Source organism: Mustelus asterias, unplaced genomic scaffold (assembly GCF_964213995.1).
Source record: "Mustelus asterias unplaced genomic scaffold, sMusAst1.hap1.1 HAP1_SCAFFOLD_1413, whole genome shotgun sequence".
Taxonomy (NCBI): Eukaryota; Metazoa; Chordata; class Chondrichthyes; order Carcharhiniformes; family Triakidae; genus Mustelus; species Mustelus asterias.
The window spans coordinates 51,765-78,381 of NW_027591358.1; the positions used below are offsets into that span (position 1 = coordinate 51,765).

At 45.3% G+C, this 26,617-nt stretch overlaps 1 protein-coding gene across 1 annotated transcript in view; it reads right to left on the reverse strand.

Moving 5' to 3' along the window:
- The window catches only part of LOC144488256 (neuronal cell adhesion molecule-like), a gene marked incomplete at its 3' end in the record, with an annotated part of 77,734 nt that extends 51,354 nt beyond the window's left edge, over nt 1-26,380 (reverse strand). The window contains exons 1-7 of the mRNA XM_078206291.1: nt 26,215-26,380; nt 21,816-21,833; nt 20,883-20,988; nt 19,006-19,202; nt 14,629-14,751; nt 4,015-4,185; nt 387-443 (exon numbers count right to left, since the gene is read on the reverse strand). Coding sequence (XP_078062417.1) covers nt 387-443; nt 4,015-4,185; nt 14,629-14,751; nt 19,006-19,202; nt 20,883-20,988; nt 21,816-21,833; nt 26,215-26,308 — 766 coding nt within the window. The remainder of the gene's footprint in view (nt 1-386; nt 444-4,014; nt 4,186-14,628; nt 14,752-19,005; nt 19,203-20,882; nt 20,989-21,815; nt 21,834-26,214) is intronic.
- Nucleotides 26,381-26,617: the final 237 nt, after the last annotated feature.

Here is a 26,617-nt window from a genome sequence, read left to right on the forward strand (position 1 = left end):
TTCTTCCCATACAGTGTTCCGCCTCCTCTCCCGAGACTTGTGCACGCATACCTGGCCCCTGTCTGTCTGAGAGTAGACAGACAGCAGCAATGCTGAGACTCTCCGAATAAACAGCAAGCACCACGCAGGCAAACCACACTGAGGTTAGACAGTCTCTGTTAGTTTGTGGATAGACATAACGTTTACAGTGACAGGCACCTTTGTGTTAGCTCACCAACAAACAGCAAATTGATCTTATTGCCTAGATTAACGTCAAGTTCATTAGATTAACAGAGGTATTAAGACTGATTTTAGTAACACTTTGGTTAGGTTCAGAGAGATGAAAATGCCAGACGACAAAGTCTACTGGTGTTAAAACATAAACGTTCAGGGGCACAGTAACTCACCACCATACAATTCAGTGCCATTCGTATAAATTGCGTAAGTCTCATTGATGGCATCAGCTGAAATAAACAGAAGAGTATAAACACGTAGGGGAGAACCAGCCAAGTACAACAAAGAGTTGATGCTTTCTCACATCCTGATATCACTCCATTCTCCCAGTTTCTCTGTCTCCAGCACATTTGTTCAGACAATGCAACCTTCCATACTAGCTCTTCCAACGTGTCTTACTCAACTGAGGATTCCCACCCACCGTGATTGACAATGCTTTCCACTGTGTCCAAACTATTTACTGTACTTCTGCTCTTACCCCTCCCCTCCCTCAACCATTACAGGGCTCCCATTGTCCTCAGCTTCAACCCAACAGGATCCATAGGCAATGAATCATTCTCCGCCACTTCCCCCAACTCCAACATGATGCCACTTGCCAACATACACTTGCCCTTGCTCTCTCCTTTCAGCCCTCTGAAGGGACTGTTCCCCTCTGTGACACCCGAAGATTCACTCCTCAGCCATGCTTATAACACTCCCTCCCCTTCCTACGGCACATTTCCATACAAACTCAAGGAAGGCAACACCTGCCCTTTTATCACCTCCTTTCCCCCTATCCAAGGTCCCAAACACTCCATCCAAGTGAACTCCTGTGGACTCTTGTCCACATGTCCATCCTTGGCCTTTTGCAATGTTCACGTGAAACCCAACTAAAACTGAAGGAACAGTGCCTCATCTTCTGCCTGGGCACTTTATAGTTCTCCAATCTTGCTCTCCACCTTGTTTCATTTTGGCTCCAACCCCACTGCCCCACCCCCTCCTCAGGACTGACTCCCTCATTCCTCAGGTAGTCCCCGAACAATCTGTACCTTCGTTCTGCCATTCACACATTCCAATCACTTAATGGATGTTTTAGCACCTTTTTCAGCCATCTTCATCATCATTTACATTCCCTTTATCCAATTACAGCCCCCCACCTTCATTGTATAAATCTTGTCTGATTTTCCTTCTCTTCGGCTCTGATGGAGAGTCATCCAGACTTGAAACGTTGGCTTGATCCTCTCTCCACAGATGTTGTCAGACCTGCTGAGATTTTCCAGCATTTTCTGTTTTTGTTTGTGAAAAGAGTTACTTGTACTGCTTTCCAGTTAACTTACTATATTCACCGCTCGCAATGTGGTTCCCCTCTTCAGTATTACAATTTCAGAAAGACTTTGGGTGTGATCTTCCTGCCCTGCCGATGATGACTGCCTGCAGTGGGTTTCCCAGAGTCAGGGTGGGAGAGACACGCAGAAGCCTGCAGACTTTTGGCAGGACCGGAAGATCTCGCGAGTGGCCAATGGCTCGCCACATCCACCACAGGAAAACCTGTCCAGGGATTGCATGGAGGCAAATCCCATCCTTTGGTTTTTTGGATGTTTGTTCAGTTTGGCTACTAACCAGCAATTACTGTGCTTTCCCATTTTTATTTAAAAATGTGCTTTTTACAACCACACAATGCACACACGATCCGTATTATCAGCTGAAAATATCTAAGCCAATTTTGTTAAAAGGAAACTCAGACAATTGAGTTTTATGTTTAAAGTTTGTTCATTTATTAGTGTCACAAGTAGGCTTACATTAACACTACAATGAAGTTACTGTGAAAATCCCCTAGTCGCCACACTCCGGCACCTGTTCAGGTACACTGAGGGAGAATTTAGCATGGCCAATGCACCTAACCAGCACGTCTTTCAGACTGGGAGGAAACCAGAGCACCCAGAAGAAACCCACACAGGCACATGGACAAAGGGAGGAATTAGGTTATTGGAAGGATTTGAACACGAGTACTTTAAAATTGGGACACTGTCAGATTGGGAGCCGGTGTAGTTCAGTGATCAAGAGGGTAATTGATGAATGAGACTTGGTGTGAATCAGGACATGGGCAGGAGAGATCTGGATGGTGTCCAGTTTATGGAGGGTGGGAAATGGGAGGCCATACCAAGAGAGTATTGGACGTAATGGATAAAGGTGTCAACAGCACATGGGCTGAAGCAGAGACAGCAGTAAGTTTCACTCCATTGGTCTAGCTTAGAACTGACAGAGCCCCTAGAGTGAAAAGTTGATGTTTGCTGTGAACCCCTGGAGATGGCTTTCAAATTTATCACTGAACACCATTTGGCTTTGGTAGAAAAGTTCCACCCAGGCAAGTAATGTTCAGAGACATCACACTGAGCCAAAGAAGCTGTATCAAATGAGACTAGTTTGGTGAGAGAAGGAAAGACAGGTACTCTCTGATATTCAGCTGTTTGAGGAAGTCTCTCTCTCTTGTTTATTTTGTATATGTCAAATCCAATACAGATCCATTACTGGGAAAGAATTGTGAGATACTGCAAACAAATAGATGTGTTTAACGAGATACAATCCAAGCAATGACTACATACGTACTGACAATGCAATAAATCATCAGAACAAGTACACCAGTAACAGCACATGCGCACAGTAGGATCTGTGCAGTGTTCTCTGGTAATACATTCCACATCCCAATAATACTGAGCTTCACAGTGGCAAATCCAGTCATTCATTTCACCTATATTCAGGAGAAAGCATTTTTTCAGTAAAAGTTACAAATAATGAACCAAAGCCTGGAGTGCCTCTCTGACCCGGTCTGACCCGGGGACCTACAGTGTATATGCGGGGTGAGCGTGCAGGTGCCAAGCTCCCTCCATCTCTCTCTCTGCTTCTTATCACTCATGCTCTTGATCTGCATTCACTCGGGGACTCCACTGTTCTGCAGAGAAGCCAATAATTGGCGAGTAGCTCTTTAACAGCTTCAAGGACATCCGATGCAAATTCTACCCTGCACGTGGCACGGGTGAAAAAGCAGGGATCCACTGAGGGATTCCGCCAAGCCCTTTGCTCCAGTCACACCGTACCCTGATTAGTGCCAATCTGACAATGCTCAGGAAGGAGCCCAGACAATTACACAGGCTGATGATTCCTGGCCCTGCCACATCAGGAGCTGGGAGTGGATACAGAGGCCCTGCCACACCAGGAGCTGGGAGTGGGTACAGAGGATTCGCAATCATCCCAGGACAACTGTGTAAAGCTCTATGTTAGAAGCTCAAGACTGAATTAGCTGCAATGTAAAATTCCAGAAATACTTCACTGTGACTGAGTTTTCCAGTGGTTGACATTATTCCTTAACTTTGAGGAATGTTGTCTTCTGTATCCTTACCTGCCCCCAAGTGTTTCCCAAAGGTGCTGATTTTAACTTGAGGTGCATTTCCAAAGCACACTTGACCCAATTGACCAATGCTCACGCATGACCTTAGACAGGAGTGTCAGAGCACTGACTGAGCACAGGAAAGGTTTCCAGAGAGACTGTCGTTGTTTTCACTCCCATGTGCACACACCTGTACTTCCCAGCAGAGTGCACCAGATAGCAAGGGCAGGAATCCTTCCATTGTCAAGGAGGATAAAGCTCAAACATAGTATCTCAGGTAAGACCAATAAACACAACAGGGCTCATGAGGAGTCCTTCAGTTGTACGTCTTGGAGAAACATCTACACGCAGGGTTGTAAAGCGCTCTCACTGTTGCCCTCTACACCGCCATTTATGATACCAACCCCACAGGTTTAAATAGACCAGGCAATACTTACGGGTCAACACCTTGACAGAGATTGGCTGCTTCTGCTGAATAGTCTGAGTGTGGTTGAACCTGGCATAGCAAATGTAGTCCCCTCGAGTGTCCTCCGGCTGCACATTTGAAAAATACAGGTCTCCGTTCAAACCCTGTGAAACCCGTGCATTCTGTGTAAACCTCTGCATCACTAGAGGGAAAAAAACACCAAGGATAAAGATTAGGCTGTGTGGGAAGTGACAGGATTTTGTGGTCAGTATTAACACCGGTGCTGAAGACAGTTTCATTCTTCATGCTAATTCACTAAGAGCGTTATATTGAGCATCGGAATTACCTTGCAATGGGCCAACTAGTCTCTCCTGTTAGTATAAATTAAACGACCCAAAAGTATCTGGGGTAGTATCTAGTGCACAAACTCCGGGGCTCAGACCGCCTATGAATCTCCCTCACGCAGGCAAAGCTGTCACTCACCATGTGAGCCCTTCTCTGCTCTTGATTAGAGTTGGAACTAAATCTGAAAATACATACAGGCACTTATAGAATATCATACCTGTTATCCAATGGGAAGAGACCGAGTCCTTGGTTTAGAATCAGAATCCCTATAGTACAGAAGGGGGCCATTCAGCCCATCGTACCTGCATTGATAACAATCTCACCCAGGTCCATTCCCAGTAATCCCACATATTTACCCTAGCTAATCCCCCTGACACTGAGGAGCAATTTAGCATGACTAATTAACCTAACCTGCACATCTTTGGACTGTGGGAGGAAACCGGAGCACCTGGAAGAAACCCGCGCAGACACGGGGAGAACGTGCAAACTCCACACAGACAGTCACCAAAGGCTGGAATTGAACCCGGGTCCCTGGCACTGTGAGGCAGCCCTGTTAACCACTGTGTTACTATATTGCCCCAAGCAGTGCTAAGCATTCCCTCCCTACTACAGGATTCAGGTGAATGGTTCAAATCTCAATACAGACAGATCCCTGCACATGCAGACCGGAATTTGGTTTCTAAATACTGAGCTGACATCTCATGTGGGGAACTGGCATCTGGAAGGAGTGATCATTGGTTCATGGGTGGTATTCCTGAGCCAGAAGGATTGTGTTCAATTTCCAGGGAACACTGGACGTCATTTCATCAACATACAGTGGAAAGAAAGAAAGATGTTCATTTATATAGCACCTTCCACGGCCACAAGGTGTCCCAAAGGCCTTACAGCCAATGAAGTATTTTGGAAGGGGGCGGGGGGGGGGGGGGGGCCTGGGTTGGTTGGTGAGGAGAGTGGGAGCACAGCAGGCAGGGGAGATCTTGCACCTCTAAAAGGTGGACAGGGCTCGTTAGCCTTGCTTGCAGTCCCCATTGAAGTGAAGGTACTCAGCAGATGAAAAAGCATGAGAGAGGCAGTGAAAATAGAGTCATAGAGGTTTACAACATGGAAACAGGCCCTTCAGCCCAACTTGTCCATGCCACCCTTTTTTTTAAAACCCCTAAGCTAATCCCAATTGCCTGCATTTGGCCCATATCCCTCTATACCCATTGTACCCATGTAACTATCTAAATGCTTTTTAAAAGACAACATTGTACCCGCCTCTACTACTACCTCTGGCAGCTTGTTCCAGACACTCACCACCCTCTGTCTGAAAACATTGCCCCTCTGGACACTTTTGTATCTTTCCCCTCTCACCTTAAACCTATGCCCTCTAGTTTTAGACTCCCTTACCTTTGGAAAAAGATACTGACTATCTAGCTGATCTGAGCCCCTCATTATTTTATAGACCTCTATAAGGTCACCCCTCAGCTTCCTACGCTGCAGAGAAAAAAGTCCCAGTCTATCCAGCCTCTCCTTATAACCCAAACCATCAAGTCCCGGTAGCATCCTAGTAAATCTTTTCTGCACTCTTTCTAGTTTAATAATATCCTTTCACTAATAGGGTGACCAGAACTGCACACAGTATTCCAAGTGTGGCCTTACCAATGTCTTATACAACTTCAACAAGACGTCCCAATTCCTGTATTCAATGTTCGATGAAACCAAGCATGCTGAATGCCTTCTTCACCACTCTGTCCACCTGTGACTCCACTTTCAAGGAACTATGAACATGTACCCCGAGATCTCTTTGTTCTGTAACTCTCCCCAGTGCCCTACCATTAACTGAGTAAGTCCTACCCTGGTTCAATCTACCAAAATGCATCACCTCACATTTGTCTAAATTAAACTCCATCTGCCATTCGTCAGCCCACTGGCCCAATTGATCAAGATACCATTGCAATCAAAGATAACTTTCTTCACTGTCCACTCTGCCACCAATCTTGGTGTCATCTGCAAACTTACCTATGTTCCTATATTCTCATCCAAATCATTAATATAAATGACAAACAACAGTGGACCCAGCACTGATCCCTGAGGCACACCGCTGGTCACAGGCCTCCAGTTTGAAAAACGACCCTCTACAACCACTCTCTGGCTTCTGTCAAGAAGCCAATTTTGTATCCATTTGGCTACCTCACCCTGGATCCCGTGAGATTTAACCTTATGCAACAACCTACCACGCGGTATCTTGTCAAAGGCCTTGCTAAAGTCCATGTAGACAACATCAACTGCACTGTCCTCATCTACTTCTTGGTTACCCCTTCAAAAAACTCAATCAAATTTTGTGAGACATGATTTTCCACTCACAAAGCCATGCTGACTGTCCCTAATCAGTCCTTGCATCTCTAAATGCCTGTAGATCATGTCTCTCAAAATACATTCCAACAACTTACCCACCACAGATGTGAGGCTCACTGGCCTGTAGTTCCCAGGCTTTTCCCTGCAGCCCTTTTTAAACAAAGGCATAACATTTGCCACTCCCCAATCTTCAGGCACCTCACCCGTGGCTATCGATGATTCAAATATCTCAGCTTGGGGATCCGCAATTTCCTCCCTAGCCTTCCACAATGTCCTAGGATACACTTCATCAGGTCCCAGGGATTTATCTACCATGATGCGCTTTAAGACTTCCAGCACCTCCTTCTCTGTAATATGTACACTCCTCAAGGCATCACTGTTTATTTCCCCAAGTTCCCTAATATCCATGCTTTTCTCAACAGTAAATACTGATGAGAAATATTCATTTAGGATCTCACCCATCTCTTGTGGATTCGCACCTTGATGACCTTGTTGATTCTTAAGAGGCTCGACTCTCTCCCTTGTTACTCTTTTGCCCTTTATGTATTTGTAGAAGCTCTTTGGATTCTCCTTTGCCTTATCTGCTAAAACAATCCTGTGTCCCCTTTTTGCCCTCCTGATTTCTCTCTTAACTCTACTCCTACACCCCCTATACTTTTCAAGGGATTCACTTGAGCCCAGCTGCCTATGCATGTCATGTGCCTCTTTCTTCTTCTTGACCAGGGCCTCAATAACCCGAGTCATCCAGGGTTCCCTACTGCTGCCAGCCTTGCCCTTCACTCTAAGAGGAATGTGTTTACCCTGAACCCTGGTTAACACACTTTTGAAAGCATGCCACTTACCAGACGTCCCTTTGCCTTCCCACAGACTCCCCCAATTAACTGTTGAAAGTTCCTGCCTGATATCATCAAAATTGGCCTTGCCCCAATTTAGAATTTTAACTTTTGGACCAGACCTATCCTTATCCATAGCTATCTTAAAACTAATAGAATTATGGTCACTGGTCCCAAAGTGATCCCTCACTATAACTTCTGTCATTTGCCCTTCCATATTTCCCAAGAGGAGGTCACGTTTTGCCCCCCTCGAGTCGGGCCATCCACATACTGAATGAGAAATTCCTCCTGAATCCACTCAACAAATTTCTCTCCATCTAACCCTCTAATCCTATGGCTGTCCCAGTCAATGTTGGGAAAGTTAAAATCTCCGACTACGACCACTCTATTTTTCTTGGAGCTATCTGTAATCTCCTTACATATTTGCTCCTCAATTTCCCGCCGACTATTTGGGGGCCTATAGTACAACCCTATCAAAGTAATTTCCCCCTTCTTATTTCTCAGTTTTACCTAAATAGACTCAGTGACCGAACCTTTGGATATTTCCCCTCTCAGTGCGGCCGTGATGTTTTCTCTAATCAAAAGTGCAACTCCCCCTCCTTTCTTACCTCCTGTTCTATCTTTCCTATAGCATCTGCACCCTGGAACATTGAGCTGCCAGTCCTGCCCCTCCCTTCGCCATGTTTCAGTAATTGCTATCATATCCCAGTCCCACGTACCCATCCATGCCCTAAGTTCATCTGCCTTGCCCGTCAGGCCTCTTGCATTGAAATAAATGCAATTTAATCTGGACTTCCCTGGCTCTCTGTCTTGCTTTTGCCTGATCTGTCTGATACTAGGATTACTGACACTGCCTTTACCACTTAATGTGCCCTCTTTAATTTCTGTGCTGTCCTCAAACTTCTCTTCTGTCTCCCTACTGCTTTGGATCCCACCCCCCTGCCAAACTAGTTTAAACCCTCCCGAGTCTCACGAACTTGATCAAGTTTTTCGAGGAAGTGACGAAGATGATTGATGAGGGTAGGGCAGTGGATGTTGTCCACATGGACTTCAGTAAGGCCTTTGACAAGGTACCTCATGGCAGACTGGTGCAGAAGGTGAAGTCGCATGGGATCAGAGGTGAGCTGGCAAGGTGGATAGCTCGGTCAAAGGAGACAGAGGGTAGCAGTGGAAGGGTGCGTTTCTGAATGGAGGGCTGTGACAAGTGGTGTTCCTCAGGGATCAGTGCTGGGACCTTTGCTATTTGTAATATATATATATATCTATAAATGATTTGGGGGAAAATGTAACTGGATTGATTAGTAAGTTTGTGAACGACACAAAGGTTGGTGGATTTGCGGATAGCGATGAGGACCATCAGAGGATACGGCAGGATATAGATCAGTTGGAGACTTGGGCAGAGAGATGGCAGATGGAGTTTAATCTGGACAAATGTGAGCCAATGCATTTTGGAAGGTCTAATACAGATAGGAAATATACAGTAAATGGCAGACCTTAAGAGTATTGATAGGCAAAGGGATCTGGGTGTACACAGGTCACTGAAAGTGGCAATGCAGGTGGAGAAGGTAGTCAAGAAGGCAAGAATGCTTGCCTTCATCGGCCGGGGTATTGAGTTTAAAAATTGGCAAGTCATGTTGCAGCTTTATAGAACCTTAGTTAGGCCGCACTTGGAATATAGTGTTCAATTCTGGTCGCCACACTACCAGAAGGATGTGGAGGTTTTGGAGAGGGTACAGAAAAGATTTACCAGGATGTTGCCTGGTATGGAGGGCATTAGCTTTGAGGAGAAGTTGGAGAAACTTGGTTTGTTCTCACTGGAACGACGGAGGTTGAGGGGAGACCTGATAGAAGTCTACAAGATTATGATCGGCATGGACAGAGTGGATAGTCAGAAGCTTTTTCCCAGAGTGGAAGAGTCAATTACTAGGGGGCATAGGTTTAAGGTGCGAGGGGCAAGGTTTAAAGGAGATGTACGAGGCAGATGTTTTACACAGAGAGCAGTGGATGCCTGGAACTCATTGCCAGGGGAGGTAGTGGAAGCAGATACGGTAGTGACTTTTAAGGGGCGTCTTGACAAGTACATGAATAGGATGGGAATAAAGGGATATGGTCCCCGGAAGGGTAGGGGGTTTTACTTAAGTCAGGCAGCATGGTTGGTGCAGGCTTGGAGGGCCGAAGGGCCTGTTCCTGTGCTGTAATCTTCTTTGTTCTTTGAGTGTCTCTTGCAAATCTCCCCACCAGGATGTTAGTCCCCCTCCAGTTCAGGTGTAACCCGTCCCTCTTGAACAGGTCATCCCTTCCCCAGAAAAGATCCCAATGATCCAAAAATCTAAATCCCTGCCCCCTGCACCAGCTCTCAAGCCACGCATTCATCTGCCTAATCCTCCTATTCATACTCTCACTAGCACGTGGTACTGGTAGTAGTCCTGAAATTACTACCTTCAAAGTCCTGCACTTTAGCCTTCTGCCTAACTCTCTATATTCATACTTCAGGACCTCATCCCTTTTCCTACCTATGTCATTGGTACCAATATGTACAATGACCTCTGGCTGCTCACCCTCCCCCTTAAGAAAGTCCTGCAATCTCTCAGAGACATCCTTGACCCTGGCACCAGGGAGGCAACACACCATCCTGGAGTCTCGATTGCGGCCACAGAATCGCCTGTCTGTGCCTCTAACTAGCGAGTCCCCTATTATTATTGCTTGCTTGCTCTTTGCCCGACCCCGTCCCACAGCAGAACCAGCTGTGGTGCCATAGGCCTGGCTGCTGCTGGTATCTCCCCCTGACAGGCTATCCCCCTCAACAGTATCCAAAACAATATACGTGTTTGAAAGGGGAATAGCCACAGGAGACTCCTGCACTACCTGCCTGCCTCTTCTGGTGGTCACCCATTTACCTGTCTGAACCTGTGATGTGACAACCTCCCTGTAACTAGTTTCTATCTCACACTCTGTCTCCGCAATGCATCCACCTGCCGCTCTCACCGAACAATGCAGTTTGTGAGGAGATGCAACTGGACACACTTCCTGCAGACAAAGTTGTCAGGGAGACAAGATTGCTCCCTAATTTCCCACATCTGGCAGGAGGAGCATACCACTGCCCTAGCTGCCATACTGCCCTTATACAGGTAAAAGGATAACAAAATCTCAACTCACCTCTCCCTTGCTTGTGGTCCTCCTGCCGACTTTTTTTTTGGTTAGAGGAGAAGGTAGGGAGGGAAACACTGAAGTAGTGTTTGGGGTTTAAATGTCCCTTCACAGCAGCTCCTCCACAAACCACCTTCTGGTCGCAGTGACTGCACCTATGCAAATGTTACCTGCAACCACCAATCACCTTCGCCGCCCTGCTGCCCTGGTCCCCTGGACCAGCCTGGCTCCCCTTCACTGCTAAGTGGATAAGATGGTGCAGTTGTAATGTCACTGGACTTGCAATCCAGACTCCCAGGCCCATGCTGCTCGGTACATGGGGTCAAATCCCAGCACAGCAATGGGTGGAATTGAAATTCAATTAAACACTAGTCTCAGTAGCTCTTCATCTTCTCTCTGTGCACTCCACCAGACCTCCCCCCACCCCCTTTCATCATTGGTTCTCAGTTGGGTATAATGTAAAGAAGGGTTCTTTTTCATGGGACACTGGCATCAGTTTTGGGGCAGGGGGGACCTATACCGTTGGGATGGTCTCCACCTGGACCGAGCTGGGATCAGTGTTCTGGCGAAGAGAGTAAATGGGGTGGTCAATAGGACTTTAAACTAGAGATTGGGGGGGAAGGGAAAGTCAGGGAACCAAGAGGTGAAGGAATCAGTGGGAAGCGTAGCTGCTTAGGATTACAAAATATCACGAAAAGACAGCACTCAGGAGAGGTTACGATAGTCCCCATCTCACAAAATATGACACAGTGTCTGGAAAGGCTCAGTAGACCAAGGTCCACCACACTACGAAAACAAAAAGGGACGGTCAATAGGGAATTAAAGGTGCTATATTTAAATGCCCGCAGTGTCCGGAACAAGATAGATGAGCTTGTGGCCCAGATTGTGACTGGCAGGTATGATGTGGTAGGCATCACAGAGACGTGGTTGCAGGGGGTTCAGGACTGGCAGTTAAACATCCAGGGATTCACAACCTATCGAAAAGACAGAGGGGTGGGTAGAGGGGGCGGGGTTGCCTTGTTAATTAGAAATGAAATTAAATCAATAGCACTAAACGACATAGGGTCAGACGATGTGGAGTCTGTGTGGGTAGAGTTGAGGAACCACAAAGGCAAAAAAACCATAATGGGAGTTATGTACAGGCCTCCTGACAGTGGTCAGGACCAGGGGCACAAAATGCACCACGAAATAGAAAGGGCATGTCAGAAAGGCAAGGTCACAGTGATCATGGGGGATTTCAATATGCAGGTGGACTGGGTAAATAATGTTGCCAGTGGACCCAAAGAAAGGGAATTCATTGAATGTTTACAGGATGGCTTTTTGGAACAGCTTGTGATGGAGCCCACGAGGGAACAGGCTATTCTGGACTTAGTGTTATGTAATGAGCCAGACGTGATAAAAGATCTTAAAGTAAGGGAACACTTAGGAAGCAGTGATCATAATATGGTAGAATTCAGTCTGCAATTTGAAAGAAGGAAGGCAGAATCAGATGTGAAGGTTCTACAGTTAAATAAAGGTAATTACAGGTGCATGAGGGAGGAACTGACAAAAATCGACTGGAAGCAGAGCCTAATGGGAAAGACAGTAGAACAGCAATGGCAGGAGTTTCTGGGAGTAATTGAGGACACAGTGCAGAGGTTCATCCCAAACAAAAGAAAGGTTATCAGAGGGGGGATTAGGCAGCCATGGCTGACAAAGGAAGTCAGGGAATGCATCAAGGCAAAAGAGAGAGCCTATAATGTGGCAAAGAGTAGTGGGAAGTCAGAAGATTGGGAAGGCTATAAAAACAAACAGAGGATAACAAAGAGAGAAATAAGGAAGGAGAGGATCAAATATGAAGGTAGGCTAGCCAGTAACATTAGGAATGATAGTAAAAGTTTCTTTAAATACATTAAAAACAAACGGGAGGCAAAAGTAGACATTGGGCCGCTCCAAAATGACGCTGGTAATCTAGTGATGGGAGACAAGGAAATAGCTGAGGAACTTAATAAGTACTTTGCGTCAGTCTTCACAGTAGAAGACATGAGTAATATCCCAACAATTCAGGAAAGTCAGGGGGCAGAGTTGAATATGGTTGCCATCACAAAGGAGAAAGTGCTAGAGAAACTAAAAGGTCTGAAAATTGATAAATCTCCGGGCCCAGATGGGCTACATCCTAGAGTTCTAAAGGAGATAGCTGAAGAAATAGTGGAGGCGTTAGTTATGATCTTTCAAAAGTCACTGGAGTCAGGGAAAGTCCCAGAGGATTGGAAAATCGCTGTTGTAACCCCACTGTTCAAGAAGGGAACAAGAAAAAAGATGGAAAATTATAGGCCAATTAGCCTAACCTCAGTTGTTGGCAAAATTCTAGAATCCATCGTTAAGGATGAGATTTCTAAATTCTTGGAAGTGCAGGGTCGGATTAAGACAAGTCAGCATGGATTTAGTAAGGGGAGGTCGTGCCTGACAAACCTGTTAGAGTTCTTTGAAGAGATAACAAATAGGTTAGACCAAGGAGAGCCAATGGATGTTATCTATCTTGACTTCCAAAAGGCCTTTGACAAGGTGCCTCACGGGAGACTGCTGAGTAAAATAAGGGCCCATGGTATTCGAGGCAAGGTACTAACATGGATTGACGATTGGCTGTCAGACAGAAGGCAGAGAGTTGGGATAAAAGGTTCTTTCTCAGAATGGCAACCGGTGACAAGTGGTGTCCCGCAGGGTTCAGTGTTGGGGCCACAGCTGTTCTCTTTATATATTAACGATCTAGATGACGGGACTGGGAGCATTCTGGCCAAGTTTGCCGATGATACAAAGATAGGTGGAGGGGCAGGTAGTATTGAGGAGGTGGGGAGGCTGCAGAAAGATTTAGACAGTTTAGGAGAGTGGTCCAAGAAGTGGCTGATGAAATTCAACGTGGGCAAGTGCGAGGTCGTACACTTTGGAAAAAAGAATAGAGGCATGGACTATTTTCTAAACGGTGACAAAATTCATAATGCTAAAGTGCAAAGGGACTTGGGAGTCCTAGTCCAGGATTCTCTAAAGGTAAACTTGCAGGTTGAGTCCGTAATTAAGAAAGCAAATGTAATGTTGTCATTTATCTCAAGAGGCTTGGAATACAAAAGCAGGGATGTACTTCTGAGGCTTTATAAAGCACTGGTTAGGCCCCATTTGGAGTACTGTGAGCAATTTTGGGCCCCACACCTCAGGAAGGACATACTGGCACTGGAGCGGGTCCAGCGGAGATTCACACGGATGATCCCAGGAATGGTAGGCCTGACATACGATGAACGTCTGAGGATCGTGGGATTATATTCATTGGAGTTTAGGAGGTTGAGGGGAGATCTGATAGAAACTTACAAGATAATGAACGGCTTAGATAGGATGGACGTAGGGAAGTTGTTTCCATTAACAGGGGAGACTAGGACGCGGGGGCACAGCCTTAGAATAAAAGGGAGTCACTTTAGAACAGAGATGAGGAGAAATTTCTTCAGCCAGAGAGTGGTGGGTCTGTGGAATTCATTGCCACAGAGGGCTGTGGAGGCCGAGACGTTGAGCGTCTTCAAGACAGAAATTGATAAATTCTTGATTTCTCGAGGAATTAAGGGCTATGGGGAGAGAGCGGGTAAATGGAGTTGAAATCAACCATGATTGAATGGTGGAGTGGACTCGATGGGCCGAATGGCCTTACTTCCGCTCCTATGTCTTATGGTCTTATGGTCTTATCAAGCCTCGGCAACGCAATACAGAGGACATGTCAGGAAGTTGTTTGGCTGCGGGAGCCAGCATAACGGAATCCCAATCCTGTTCACACTCACATTCCTTCCACCAAGGGAGGCTGGGCAATGCTGAGGAGCTGAGATTGACCACCCCATCCCCCCACCCCAAACACCCCTAACCCAGGGACGCTGAGGCGCACAGTCCAATCCCAACAGCCCATCAAGCTAAATTGGCTAAACTTGTGTAGTATGAAGACAAACTTGAAAGCTCAGCTCTGTACTTACAGTTATCCATCCAGAAGATGATGGGTGGTGGCAGGCCAGATGGAGGGTCACAGGGGAGGACCAACTTCGCCCCCTCGTGGACTACAATCGGATCGATCTTCTCTTTAGCCCACATGGGTGACCCTGGAAATGGGAGCAGTACAGATCACAGTTTGAACACCACAGACCTTCCCTTAAAAATGGTGCAGCCAGTACAGATGACAAGGGAGGTAATTGTTTAGTACAAGGCAGCATCATAGTCTAGAACCAACTTTGAGAAGTCTCGGCAAACAAACATTCAACATAACTGCATTATATTCCTCTGTCCACGACAGCAGATTGGTTACCCTATTTACGTTCAGCAGGTTAATACCCCTGTTCATGCAACGGACTGTAACAGAGTTAGTATTTGTTCACTGATACCTCAGACAGTTGGTTCTAGGATTGTACCCCCCAGGAAAGTCCCCTAGCGTTCACAGGGCAGGAATCATATTAACAAGGGGAAGGAGGCGGAGTCAGATCAGTCACGGAAACCTGTAACAAACAGGGGCAAGGCAGTTCCAGGAACACCCAGTGTAGACCAATGACAGGATAATATGGCAAACCCAGAATGTGAGAAGTACTACGTGTTTAAAGATGAATGCTGAGATTATAAAGTGAATAATGTTTCTATTTGCAACAGTGCATCTTCACCCTGCTCCTCCTACCCTACCCGCTCTCCTAATCCACACCTCTTTAGGCCCTCTTACAGTGGACACTTTGAGATGCCGGGACTAAAGGCTGTTTATTTTAACAGTGCATTTTCACACGGAATATTCTGCAGTTGGATCAGGCCTTCAGCCCTGCAATGATGTGACAGAGCAGGAGATTCTTGTGCCAGGCCGTCACAGGGGGAGTGCTAAACAAATTCATCAAAAGGGCACATTTCTTTCTTCCCCATTCAGCTCTGCTTGTGATCATCCTTCCTGATGCCAACAGAGCGACGATAGTTGGTGCTGTTGGGATTAAGGATGCTGAAGGAAACAGGGTGTTCAGGAATGAAACATAGGAACCAATTCATGCGAGGATATAACCAATTATCAGCTGCACAGTTACCTTCCAGCATGATGAATTTGATGATTAAAAAGAGGTCTTTAGTTCGAAAGAGAAAGAAATAAGATAATTAACAAAACAGATTTAAATATGATGCGGAACAAATTCACTGACAAGATTAAAGAAAGACTTGCATTTATACCGTGCCGTTATCTGACCTCAGGAGCAAAGTGTTTCAGAGTCAATGAAGTAGATAGGAAGTGTAGTCAATGCATGCACAGCAAGATCCCACAGACAGCAATATGATAATGACTGGACAATCTGCTTTGGCAGTGTTAATTGAGGGAAGAATATTGGCCAGAACACCAGGGAGAACTCCCGTTCTTCTTCAAAATAGTGTCATGTGATCTTTAACAACCAGCCAAAGGGGGACATGTGCACTGCAGCAACTCACCAAGGCTCCTTAAGCAGCCCCTTCCAAACCCATGACCACTATCATTGAGAAAGGCAAGAGCAGCAGATATCTGGGAACACCATCACCTGGAGGTTCCCCTCCAAGTCACTCACCATCCTGATTCGGAAATATATCAATGTTCCTTCATCGTCGTTGGGTCAAAATCCTGGAACTTCCTCCCTAACAAACAGCACTGTGGGTGTACCTATACCACATGAAGGCAGCTCACCACCACCTTCTCAAGGCCAATTAGGGATGGGCAATAAATGCTGGCCTAACCAGCAATGCCCATGTCGTGTAAAATGAATTCAATAAAAAGACAGGACTTTGGTTTAAAATAACAATGACTCACGGAAGGTTCCAGAATTATGTTGAATGAAATTCCTGTATATTATTAAACAGGATAAGGCCCTGAATTGGTGGAATATTTGGTTAATTTTCACTCCAAATGTTGGGTCTACAAAATGGGCCATTTCAAAGATTTCAAATTGCTTGACTCTCACTCAGAAATTCATACTGGCTCTCTGTTATCGTCCAAATGTCTTTGGAATTCACGGTCTGCTATTTCATTCATGTATTAACTGCGGAGGTTGCTCTCCTCCTCCTGACGGTGTGGCACACCCAGAATCCCAGACCCCTCCCCCTGAATGTGTGGTATACTCAGTTTCCCAGACCCCTCCCCCCTGAAGGTGTGGTATACTCAGTTTCCCAGACCCCTCCCCCCTGAAGGTGTGGTACACCCAGAATCCCAGAGCCCACCCCCTGAAAGTGTGGTACACTCAGGTTCCCAGACTCCTCTCCCCTAAGGTGTGATACACACAAATTCACAGATCCCCTTCCTCTGAGGGTGGCACACTTAGGTTCCCCTCCCTCAGCCCCTGAAGATGTGGTACACTCAGTTTCCCAGACTCTTCCCCCGAAAGTGTGGTGCATCCAAAATCCTAGACCCCTTCCCCCAAGGTGTGGTATACTCAGGTTCCCCTCCCCCTCAAGGTCTGGTACACTCAGCTTCCCAGATCCCTCCCCTGCTCCCATCAACACTACTCCATGGTTACTAAGAGTTCTGGCCATCGCTTTTGCTCACTGAGTGAATCTCAATGCATGAGATTTTCAGGCCTCAGCCCCACAGGAGCAAAGCCTGGCACCGACACACACAGAGCTGGGTAACAGCAGCAACCTGTCTGAAACAGAGAACCTAATCTTTTCTCCTTTGTTCTGTTTCCCTGGGGTTGCAGAAACTGCAGCAAACAAGGCAATTTGTTTCTGTGCAGCTATTCACTCCATTCTGAAGCCAGTGTGGCAATGTAGAAAATGTTCACAGCAAGATCTCACAAACAGCAAGGAGATGCATGACCAGATAATCTACATCGAGTGGCTGAGGGATAAATATTGGCTGGAAAAGCTCCACTGCTCCTCTTCAAATAATTCTGCAGGATCTTTAATATTTACTTGGGTGGCCGTGCAGGCCCCGAATTAGTGTCTCATCCGAAAAGCAGCACCTCCAACACTGCAGCATTCCTTCAGTAGTGTCTGCATGCATTGTGTGTCCCCAAGTCTCCAGAGTGAAGATTGAACCCTCAACCTCCTAATCATGCATTGACATATAGGCAACCCGGTCTGCTGAGGAAAACTACAACGCAACAATGGATCTGAAAGCAAGCACTGAGAAAAAAGGTGGCTCAAAGGTGCAAACCATAACAGCCAACAGACTTAGTGACAATACTGAGCCAGCATGGCACTGTAGACAAGCATCTCTGCCCCTCTCCTTAACTTGTTTGCAGGCTAAGGTACTCAGTAAGACTAACTTCTACATCTCATGCACATCAGACAGAACTTTGGATTTTTCATTAAGGGACTGTTTGGTAGAAGATTTCCTCTTACTGTTACATCTGAAAGCATAGGCTGGGAGGGTTGTTACCCTGTCTAGATTTAAAATGGTCCAATTGTTTCAGACAATAAGATAAGTCTTTGTATTGGTGAGAAACCCTTTGTTTTTAACCTACCAACAACCACATCTCATATGCGTGAATGTTAGTTGTTTAGATTGTCCATGAACTTTTACCAACACCCAAGTAAACCTTAGAGCATAAGCCGAAGATTGCTCCCCATCATCCTTTTTGTCCAGTTTTAGATTTGACAAAAGGTAAGTAACATTGCTGTGGGAAGGCTACAGTAACACCTAAGATGGTTCTGAGTCTTGAGGGGGGCTTTATAATTATTGCAGTCAGATACAGCAATTTTCTTTTTGGTTATCTTCTTGGCCTTTTGGCTAAGATCAAGTGGCATGGTGGCACATGGTGCCTCACAGCGCCAGGGACCTGGGTTCAATTCTGGCCTGGGGTCACTGTCTGTGTGGAGTTTGCACATTCTTCCCATATCTGCATGGGTTTCCTCCGGGTGCTCTAGTTTCCTCCCACAATCCAAAGATGTGCAGGTTAGGTGGTATGGCCATGGTAAATTGACTGCAGTGTCAGGATAAATATGTGGGGTTACGGGAATAGGGCCTGGGTGGGATTGTGGTCAGTGCAGACTCGATGGGCCGAATGGCCTCCGTCTGCACTGTAGGGATTCTAAGTGTTGTTTTTGATCCTCACTTGATAGAAGTCAATGAGGTTAAACTGAGGCTTTATTTGAAGCAATTTTTTAAAATGGCATCTAAGCTTTTTGGCTAAGATGCAGATGAGATCAAGCACTGGAGGAGCGTGCAATGCCTGCTCCTATCAGCTTGGACCATATAGATCAACCCCAAGACAGGAAGAGGGCAGCCTGTCTTGTCAGTTTGGATCTGTAATGTCTCATTGGATAGAACTAAAAAAACATTCAGTTTGGTTATCAGCTCCTCACCGGCCCTCAGAGGCAATTAAAGGCTTGACACAATGACAAAGTAATGGTTGGACAACATGTTTACTCACTGGATTGGCGGATGATGATTTTGTTGGATACGGCTGTGCCCCGATCATTCCTGGCAGTGCATTGATATTCTCCTTCATAAGCTTCTGCTTTCCCTCCACCCACAATGTCAATGAGCAGCGTTCCGGAGTTTGGCTTCATTGTCACTCGAGAGTCCTTGTCAAGGTTAAAATGGGTTCCATTGCGAGTCCATGAAAACCTACAGCAAAGAAAGGAAAAGCAGATGATCAAAAGGCAGCATTATCAAGGCAATCTGCGTGCCATTTGCACCATGTGGTCCTAGATTTCATGCCATTACTCACAACTGAACATTAAGATGTCAGTCTTGGTGACATTAGGAATATTTTCACTCTGAGCCAGTAGGTTGTGGGGTCGTGGCCCACACCAGGAGCTTAGCACAAAATCTAAGCTTTCATTTCCCAGCAGTGCTGAAGGAGAAATTATAAACTTTGTACTAAGATGAGAAGAGGAGCAGGGAGTTGTCCTGATGACTTGACCAATATTAGTCCAAAGATGTGCGGGTTAGGTTGATTGGCCGTGCTAAAATTGCCCCTTAGTGTCTTGAGATGGGTAGGTTAGAGGGATTAGCGGGTAAATATGTAGGGATATGGGGGTAGGACCTGGGTGGGTTTGTGGTTGGTGTAGACTCGATGGGCCGAATGGCCTCTTTCTACACTGTAGGGTTTCTATGATTAGACCATTAGACATAGGGGCCGAAGTAGACCATTTGGCCCATCAAGTCTGTTCTGCCATTCAATGACATAATGACTGAGGTGATAATCCCCAACTCCACTTTCCTGCCATATCCCTGTAACCTTTGATTCCTTTACTGATTAAAAATCTGCCTATCTCAGCCTTGAAATTATTTAACGACCCAGCCTCTACAGCCCTCCGCAGTAAAGAATTCCACAGATTCACTATCCTCTGAGAAGAAATTCCTCTTCATTGAATTGGAGCACAAATGACTGGAAAGACAAAGTATGGCAAGAGACAAATGCCAAAGTTCTGAGATTGTGACCTCTCCCAATGCAAAGTAGTGGCAACGTTCACTATTCAGCAAGGTCACAAAATGCCCAAATCCCAGAATTCACTCATCAATTACTTTGGGGAAAATATATATACATCCAGTAAAAACTGGCAGTGCAAAATGATGAAACTAGGTCACCCATGTCTCACAATGGAGGGTACAGCAAGATGCCTTAAAGCAAAGTTAGTCAACTAGGCTTTTCAAAAAAAGAGAAACAACGTTAAGGGGCATGTTCCATAACATGGTTCAAAGATTAAAGAACAATAAGGAAGGATAAACCAGAAAATAGTCATTAGGTGATCCAACTTCTGACCGAGATGAATGATTTCCATAGATTGGAGGTCCGAAGCAAACTTAAGCTCCAATAGGAGGTGGTGAGATGGGTCTTGACTATAAGGGGTTAAAAATGTAGGGAGACCAAACAAGTTGCAGCATACCCTTTTTCAACTTAATGTGATGTTTGTAAAGCATCTTGACGCATACACCTCACATACAATGACTTATTCTGAGGTACAGTGACTGTCATGTGACCAAACATGTCAGCTATTTTGCCCAAGACGCAATCTCACCAGCCAGCAATGAGTTGAATGGTGACCATTTCACCTGCTTCTAATTGCAGTGACTGAGGAAGGAATATTGGCCAGGACAGGCTTAGGAGGAAAGTTCAACAGAATGGTGTACAGTCAAAAATGGAAGAGAAGAGCAGGATTGCCAGAGGGAGGAACGCTGAAGCCTGGATATGAGAGAGGCATCAAGCAACAAAGCAGCATGCTGTACCAGTCCATCAGCCCTTACCTCCCCTCAGTCTGTTGCTCTTTGAGATGTTTTGTAAGCCTGATAACTAATACAAACCTGGGAGATGGCTTCCCTTTTGCCTCACACTGGATCAGGATGTTATCCCGTGGGTCTATTATGTAATCCTTCGGTGACTGGTGGGTGATTGTTGGGGGCTGTGGCACTGGATTGAAAAGCAAGGAATAAGGAACCATAAATTAAATGACATTAAAATATTAACAGAGCAATAACAGTTGAAAAAAAACACTTGGTTCATGCCAATTTGCCACATCATCAAGCAGAACCATTCAGGCTGCATGCGGATTTAATGTCACTCAGGAGACCTGCGGCAAAATTGGGAGTTTTCATCTTTCCACCAGCTTGACCTTTTACCTCAGTCCTTATCTCTCAGATCCCCTGCACGTACCTGGGTGTCCTCGCAAGCCTAACCAATTGTACAGGCAGCTCCAAGCTACAGGCAGAGTGTGCCAAGCCCCAGACAGAGCTGGAAATGGCAGAATCCATCAGAGACAGTGGCCAAGTGATTAAAATGGATTCTGATTCCGAAATCGGTTTAAAGTTTAGACATTTTATCGATCAGTTTAAAGTTTAGACATTTTATTGTGAAAACGTGGACAGGATTCAAAAGCAGGGCAGGTCGCAATCTAGGTGTCATTAATCAGTAATGGAAGGACACCAGATGTTCGCAATCCCAGAGGACTCCAGTGCTATGACAGCTTTCTCGTTAGATTCTGGCTGGATGGGGCAAGTTGCAATTGGCTGAACAAGTCCCATCGGAGGTTCACACACGATTCCACAACACAAGCAAAAAACAATGTTGGGGGGCACGGTTTTTACACACAATCACAGCAAAAACAAAGAGCAACTCGTGCACATGCAAAGAACACGCCCGGCCAACGCCCCATAAAATGGCAATAAACTACAATGCTTCAAACCAAAAGTAACACACTTTGTAGCTTTCACCAAACACCTCACGTGAAACCAACTTACGTTCATCCAGAATTTTTGCTTTAATCCCCAGAATCATCAAATGAGAGGGTGAATAGGTCAGGTTTATAGAGAGGGGGGGAAAAAACACAGTGTAAGTATGAAGAAAGGTGTCACTGCTCACTTATCGTATAACACATGCCAATTGTTCTGGGTACGGTTTGGTTTCTACTGAAGATTGAAGGTTCATTTGCAAGGAAGTAGGCCGGCTGATCAACGCAAGTTATTTTGGAAGGAGTCTCACTGTTTCATACTCACTTACTTAAGCAATCAGATCTCATGCGAGTGGGGGAGGAAAAACTGAAGAAAAACTTACTGGGTAAGGCAGGCAAGTTCATAGGCACAAGGATTTAAACTGGTTCCAGAAAAACACCTTTGCTGGAACTCTACCACCTCATCCGCCACAGAATCGGAGCAGACAATTGGCGGACAACGGAAATGTCCATTGACCTCGGGCGAGCGAGGCTGTAAAATCCCACCCATTGTGCCTTTCACTGGAGTCAGGTAACAACAAAAAGTATTTTCATCTTGACAGCCACGAGGGGAGTTATTTTACGAGTTATGATTGGGGTGGCACGGTGGCACTGTGGTTAGCACCGCTGCCTCACAACTCCAGGGACAAGGGTTCAATTCTGGCCTTTTGGTGACTGTGTAGATTTTGCACACTCTCCCTCGTGTCTGCTTGGGTTTCCTCCGGGTGTTCCGGTTTCCTCCCATAGTGCAAAGATGTTCACATTAGATAGACTGGCCATGCTAAATTTCACCTTAGTGCCCAAAGATCTGTAGGTTAGATGGATTTGCCATGGGAAATGTGTGGGGTTACAGAGATAGGGGGGTTGTGGGGGGGAGTGCCTGGGTAAGATAGTCTGTCAGAAAGTTGGTGCAGACTCGATGGGCTGAATGGCCTCTTCTGCACTGTAGGGATTCCACCAGTCTGTGTCCCAAACCCTCCATCACCCAGTTACTGGGAAACCACAAACATAAACTTAACTCCTGCAAATCCTGTGTTGCAGCCCCTAAGCACACCAAGCTCCCTTTACGTTGTCCCATCTCACACTCCCAGGGCAGGAAGAGCATGGGTAATTAGATACGGAGTAAAACTCCTGCTACACTATCCAACAATACCCACAGCACAGGTAGGGTGCCATGCAATAATTTATGTACAATTCCTTTGCAACAATCAGTTTGCTCTCAGAATTGAAGCACATTACTTAACCCAGTTACAGAAATTCTGTCACTTTGTATTTGCCTGTAAACAAAGGCAGACATTTCTTTACAATAATTCCACGCCTGCAGCCCATCCTGCTTCTGAACAGCTGCTCGGAGTGGGATTCATACACAGCCTCACTTTAATTGCTAAACATATTGCATTTAGGATGAAATAAAAGCTGTTCACTTAGTTAGCTTGTAAATAATTAACACCATCCATCACAGAATCATGCATTACACTCCTATACATCAGGAAATGGTCTGAATAGCTTCTTTGGTAAATGAAGTACAACTTAGCAGTAAATCCTTTCTTTGTAAATGAAGACAAATTGTCAAACAAATTAACCAAACAAGATTGTTTTTCACTTCAAAAGCTTTAGCCTTTAAGTCACAGATTTTCCATCATTCCAATAAATGTGAATACATTAGCTGCTCACCTTAGTGCTGACTGCGTCTTTCAGTAAATATAATTCTAACTGTAAACATTCAGACTGGAGTTGTAGCCCAGCTCAAAATGGCCTTGGAACTGAATTAATCTCATTCAGGTAAGTCTCCGGTGATACAAAAGAGCAATAGAAATATGTCACGCCAGCACAGTGAGGTGATCAGGTTGGGACTGAGGCAAACTGATGGAAGAGGAAATCTTTCACATGCACCTTAATGGCATGGTATCTCGCTCCATCTTACTCTCTGGCCTTGCAGGGCCCCCATCTGCCCTAAAGCCTACCTCTGCAACCTTGTCCAGCATACATTGCCAGCCAATTCAACTCTGGTCAACAATAGCCCTCTCTTCTCCCCTATCCACCATCGCGGTGTAAACCTCTTCGCCTTTTGACCAGTCTGTTCATCTTCAAAAACCTCCATAAATTAGTGTGACAGTACTGCATCCTTCAAACCCACTGTCTGCTCTGTGTCCACGGATTCCCACGCAAAGTACTCGGATGTTAATGCAACTATATGTTATATTTCCTGCTGGCAAGAGTGAATGTGATGGCAAGTAATTCATTCGCCAACATTAACATCCTCACCCTGAAGAACACAAATTTTGTAGAGAAAAGCACTCTTCTAAAACAATCAGTTTTGCATTTTGATAGAAGAACACTCAGGAGGTCCTCAAAGGGGAAACATGGAATGCTTTAGCAGCCTTCCTGAAGCCTATTACATGCAATAGATTTAATTGTGATGCATGATTGTTCAAGAGATTCTCAGCAGAGCAGCACTCAACCTGACACTTTAAAAAATATTCCTCTCCACTCTGTTTGACCCTTTTTTTTCTCTCCTGCAAAATCAGACTCATGCATCCCTTCAAAACCCCCTCCACAGGGCTGGATTTCCAAAGAGCCAGAGGGTCCAGATCTGGTATAGACGCAATTTGAAAAGCCCCAGAGGTCACCTCAGGACCCTGACCCTTCCGGGACGGTTTGCAATTTTCAAAGGGCCCGTGGGAGGTGAGAGAAAGGATAACTCAGTCACTATCAATTAATGGCTCCCTAAGGTGCTTAATAAGGGCCCCGACAAGTATAAACACAATTTTTTAAGCATTATTTTGGCAAATCCAAACTATTTGGGGCACATTAGTGCATTCACCAACAGGCCAATAAAAGTTAATTTCTCTTTGCGTTTTACCTGTTTTTAACTAGGACCTGCTTGCGAGTGCTGGTCCTTCATTTTTCCTTCATGTCCAGCTCAGTCGACACTGCAGGCCTATTGAGGAGCTGCCCTAGCCCTTCAAAAAGGCAGCAATATCCCCCAAAATGGCTGCCGCCTGCCTTTGCCGCTTGCACCAGACACCCTCCTTCTGGAGCAGCTTGTAGCCTTTAATTGGGTGCCGAATTCACCTCTAGCCCAATTAGAACATTTGAATTTAAGAAGAGCATTGCTGGCGTGCTGGGTCAGGACCGGAAATCATCTGGGTTGATTGGGCTTATGTTTAACATACCAATATTGGTCATTCCACCTCCAGTAATGTCATCACCCAATGTTAAAAGTTGAGCACTTTGACAACAAGGGTCAATGTATGGTGGTCAGAAATGGAAACAGTGAGCAATCTTCCTCTCGCTGCTCAAGGATCGCAGAGACCAGCTTTAAAAGATGCAATAATTCATCATAAAGCCCAGATTAAACATGAGGGACCAGACTTTGCTGGAGCGGGGCATCTCATAACACATTGTGTTGGTTAGACTTACAAATTGTATGTTGAGATTTTCAAGATAGTGCAAGTGCCATGCTGCTGGCAGTGGCGAGGTCAATAGGTCATCAGGCACATTGGTGAACAAAGGGACAAATAAGATATGTCTGTACATGAGAGATGTGCGGGTTAGGTTGATTGGCCATGCTAAAATTGCCCTTCGTGTCCTGAGATGCGTAGGTTAGAGGGATTAACGGGTAAATGTGTAGGAATATGGGGGAGGGCCTGGGTGGGATTGTGGGCGGTGCAGACTCGATGGGCCGAATGGCCTCTTTCTGTGCTGTAGGGTTTCTATGTTTCTATGTAAGAGATTAAAGGATTGAGAAGTAAATAGAGGAAAAGTGGAGAAGGAGTGTAATTTATGTAGGGTGAATTCAATGTGAAATCAAGAACAGAAAGAGAAATAACGAGAGGAAATAAAAGATTGGATCAAGAGAGAAAAAAGACAGAAAGATAAAGAAAAAATTTCAATGTTGACATTTTTAATATCTCTCTAAACAATAAACGTACCCTGAAGGAATGAGACTCCACACTTGTAATTGTTTTCTTTGAGCAAGATAAGTTGATTGGTAATAATTAACAATTGCCGCAATGTTAAAAGGGTGATTACATATTAATTATTAGACTTAACGTACTGTGGCAAGTTTAATGGGCAATTAATGTGCAATTATAGTAACTTAATAAAAATCATGGAGTGTTATTTTCACAAAGCAAATGGCAGAACAGCGCACACCACCCAGCAATTGTGAGAATCCTCAGTTCACTGGGAGTCTCTTCTTGCTACAAGTTGCTGGCTGATTTGCTCATTAATAAAAGTGCTCACTGTTCAGACACCTATTTTCAGCAAAATCTGATCTGAGGTCTTTCTATTCTGTTTGACAGTATTACCCAGGAGCAGTGCAGTGAGTCACTAAACCATTGGGGGAGCTGTTCCACGATTGGGCTAATTACAGGTTGCCAATAGGACATTAAGAACAATCAATGAAGGATTGGATTTTGACTCACAGTCAAGGGGTACATCCAGTGCTGTACCCAGGTGGACCAAAAGAAGAAGGATTGAAGTGCTTCTGTATGTTCGGCTTGATTCCCTTCCTGACATTTTCCAAACTTGAAGAGCAGGAATGATGGAAATCAGTTCCTTCAGGATCAGGAATTCTGCCGATCCACGTAAAGCTGAAATGATAAAGAATTGCATAATTTGATTGGCTTCATATTACAATGCTTGCTTGAAAAAGATCATTAACTGTGTTACGGACTGAATGCTGTCAGGTACTTTTTCTCAGCCAAATTAATGTGCAAAACTCAAAAAGCAGAATACAGTGGGTGCTGGAAATCTGAAATCAAAACAGAAAATGCTGAAAATACCCAGCAGGTTAGGCAGCGCCTGTGGAGAAGGAACCAGAATTAA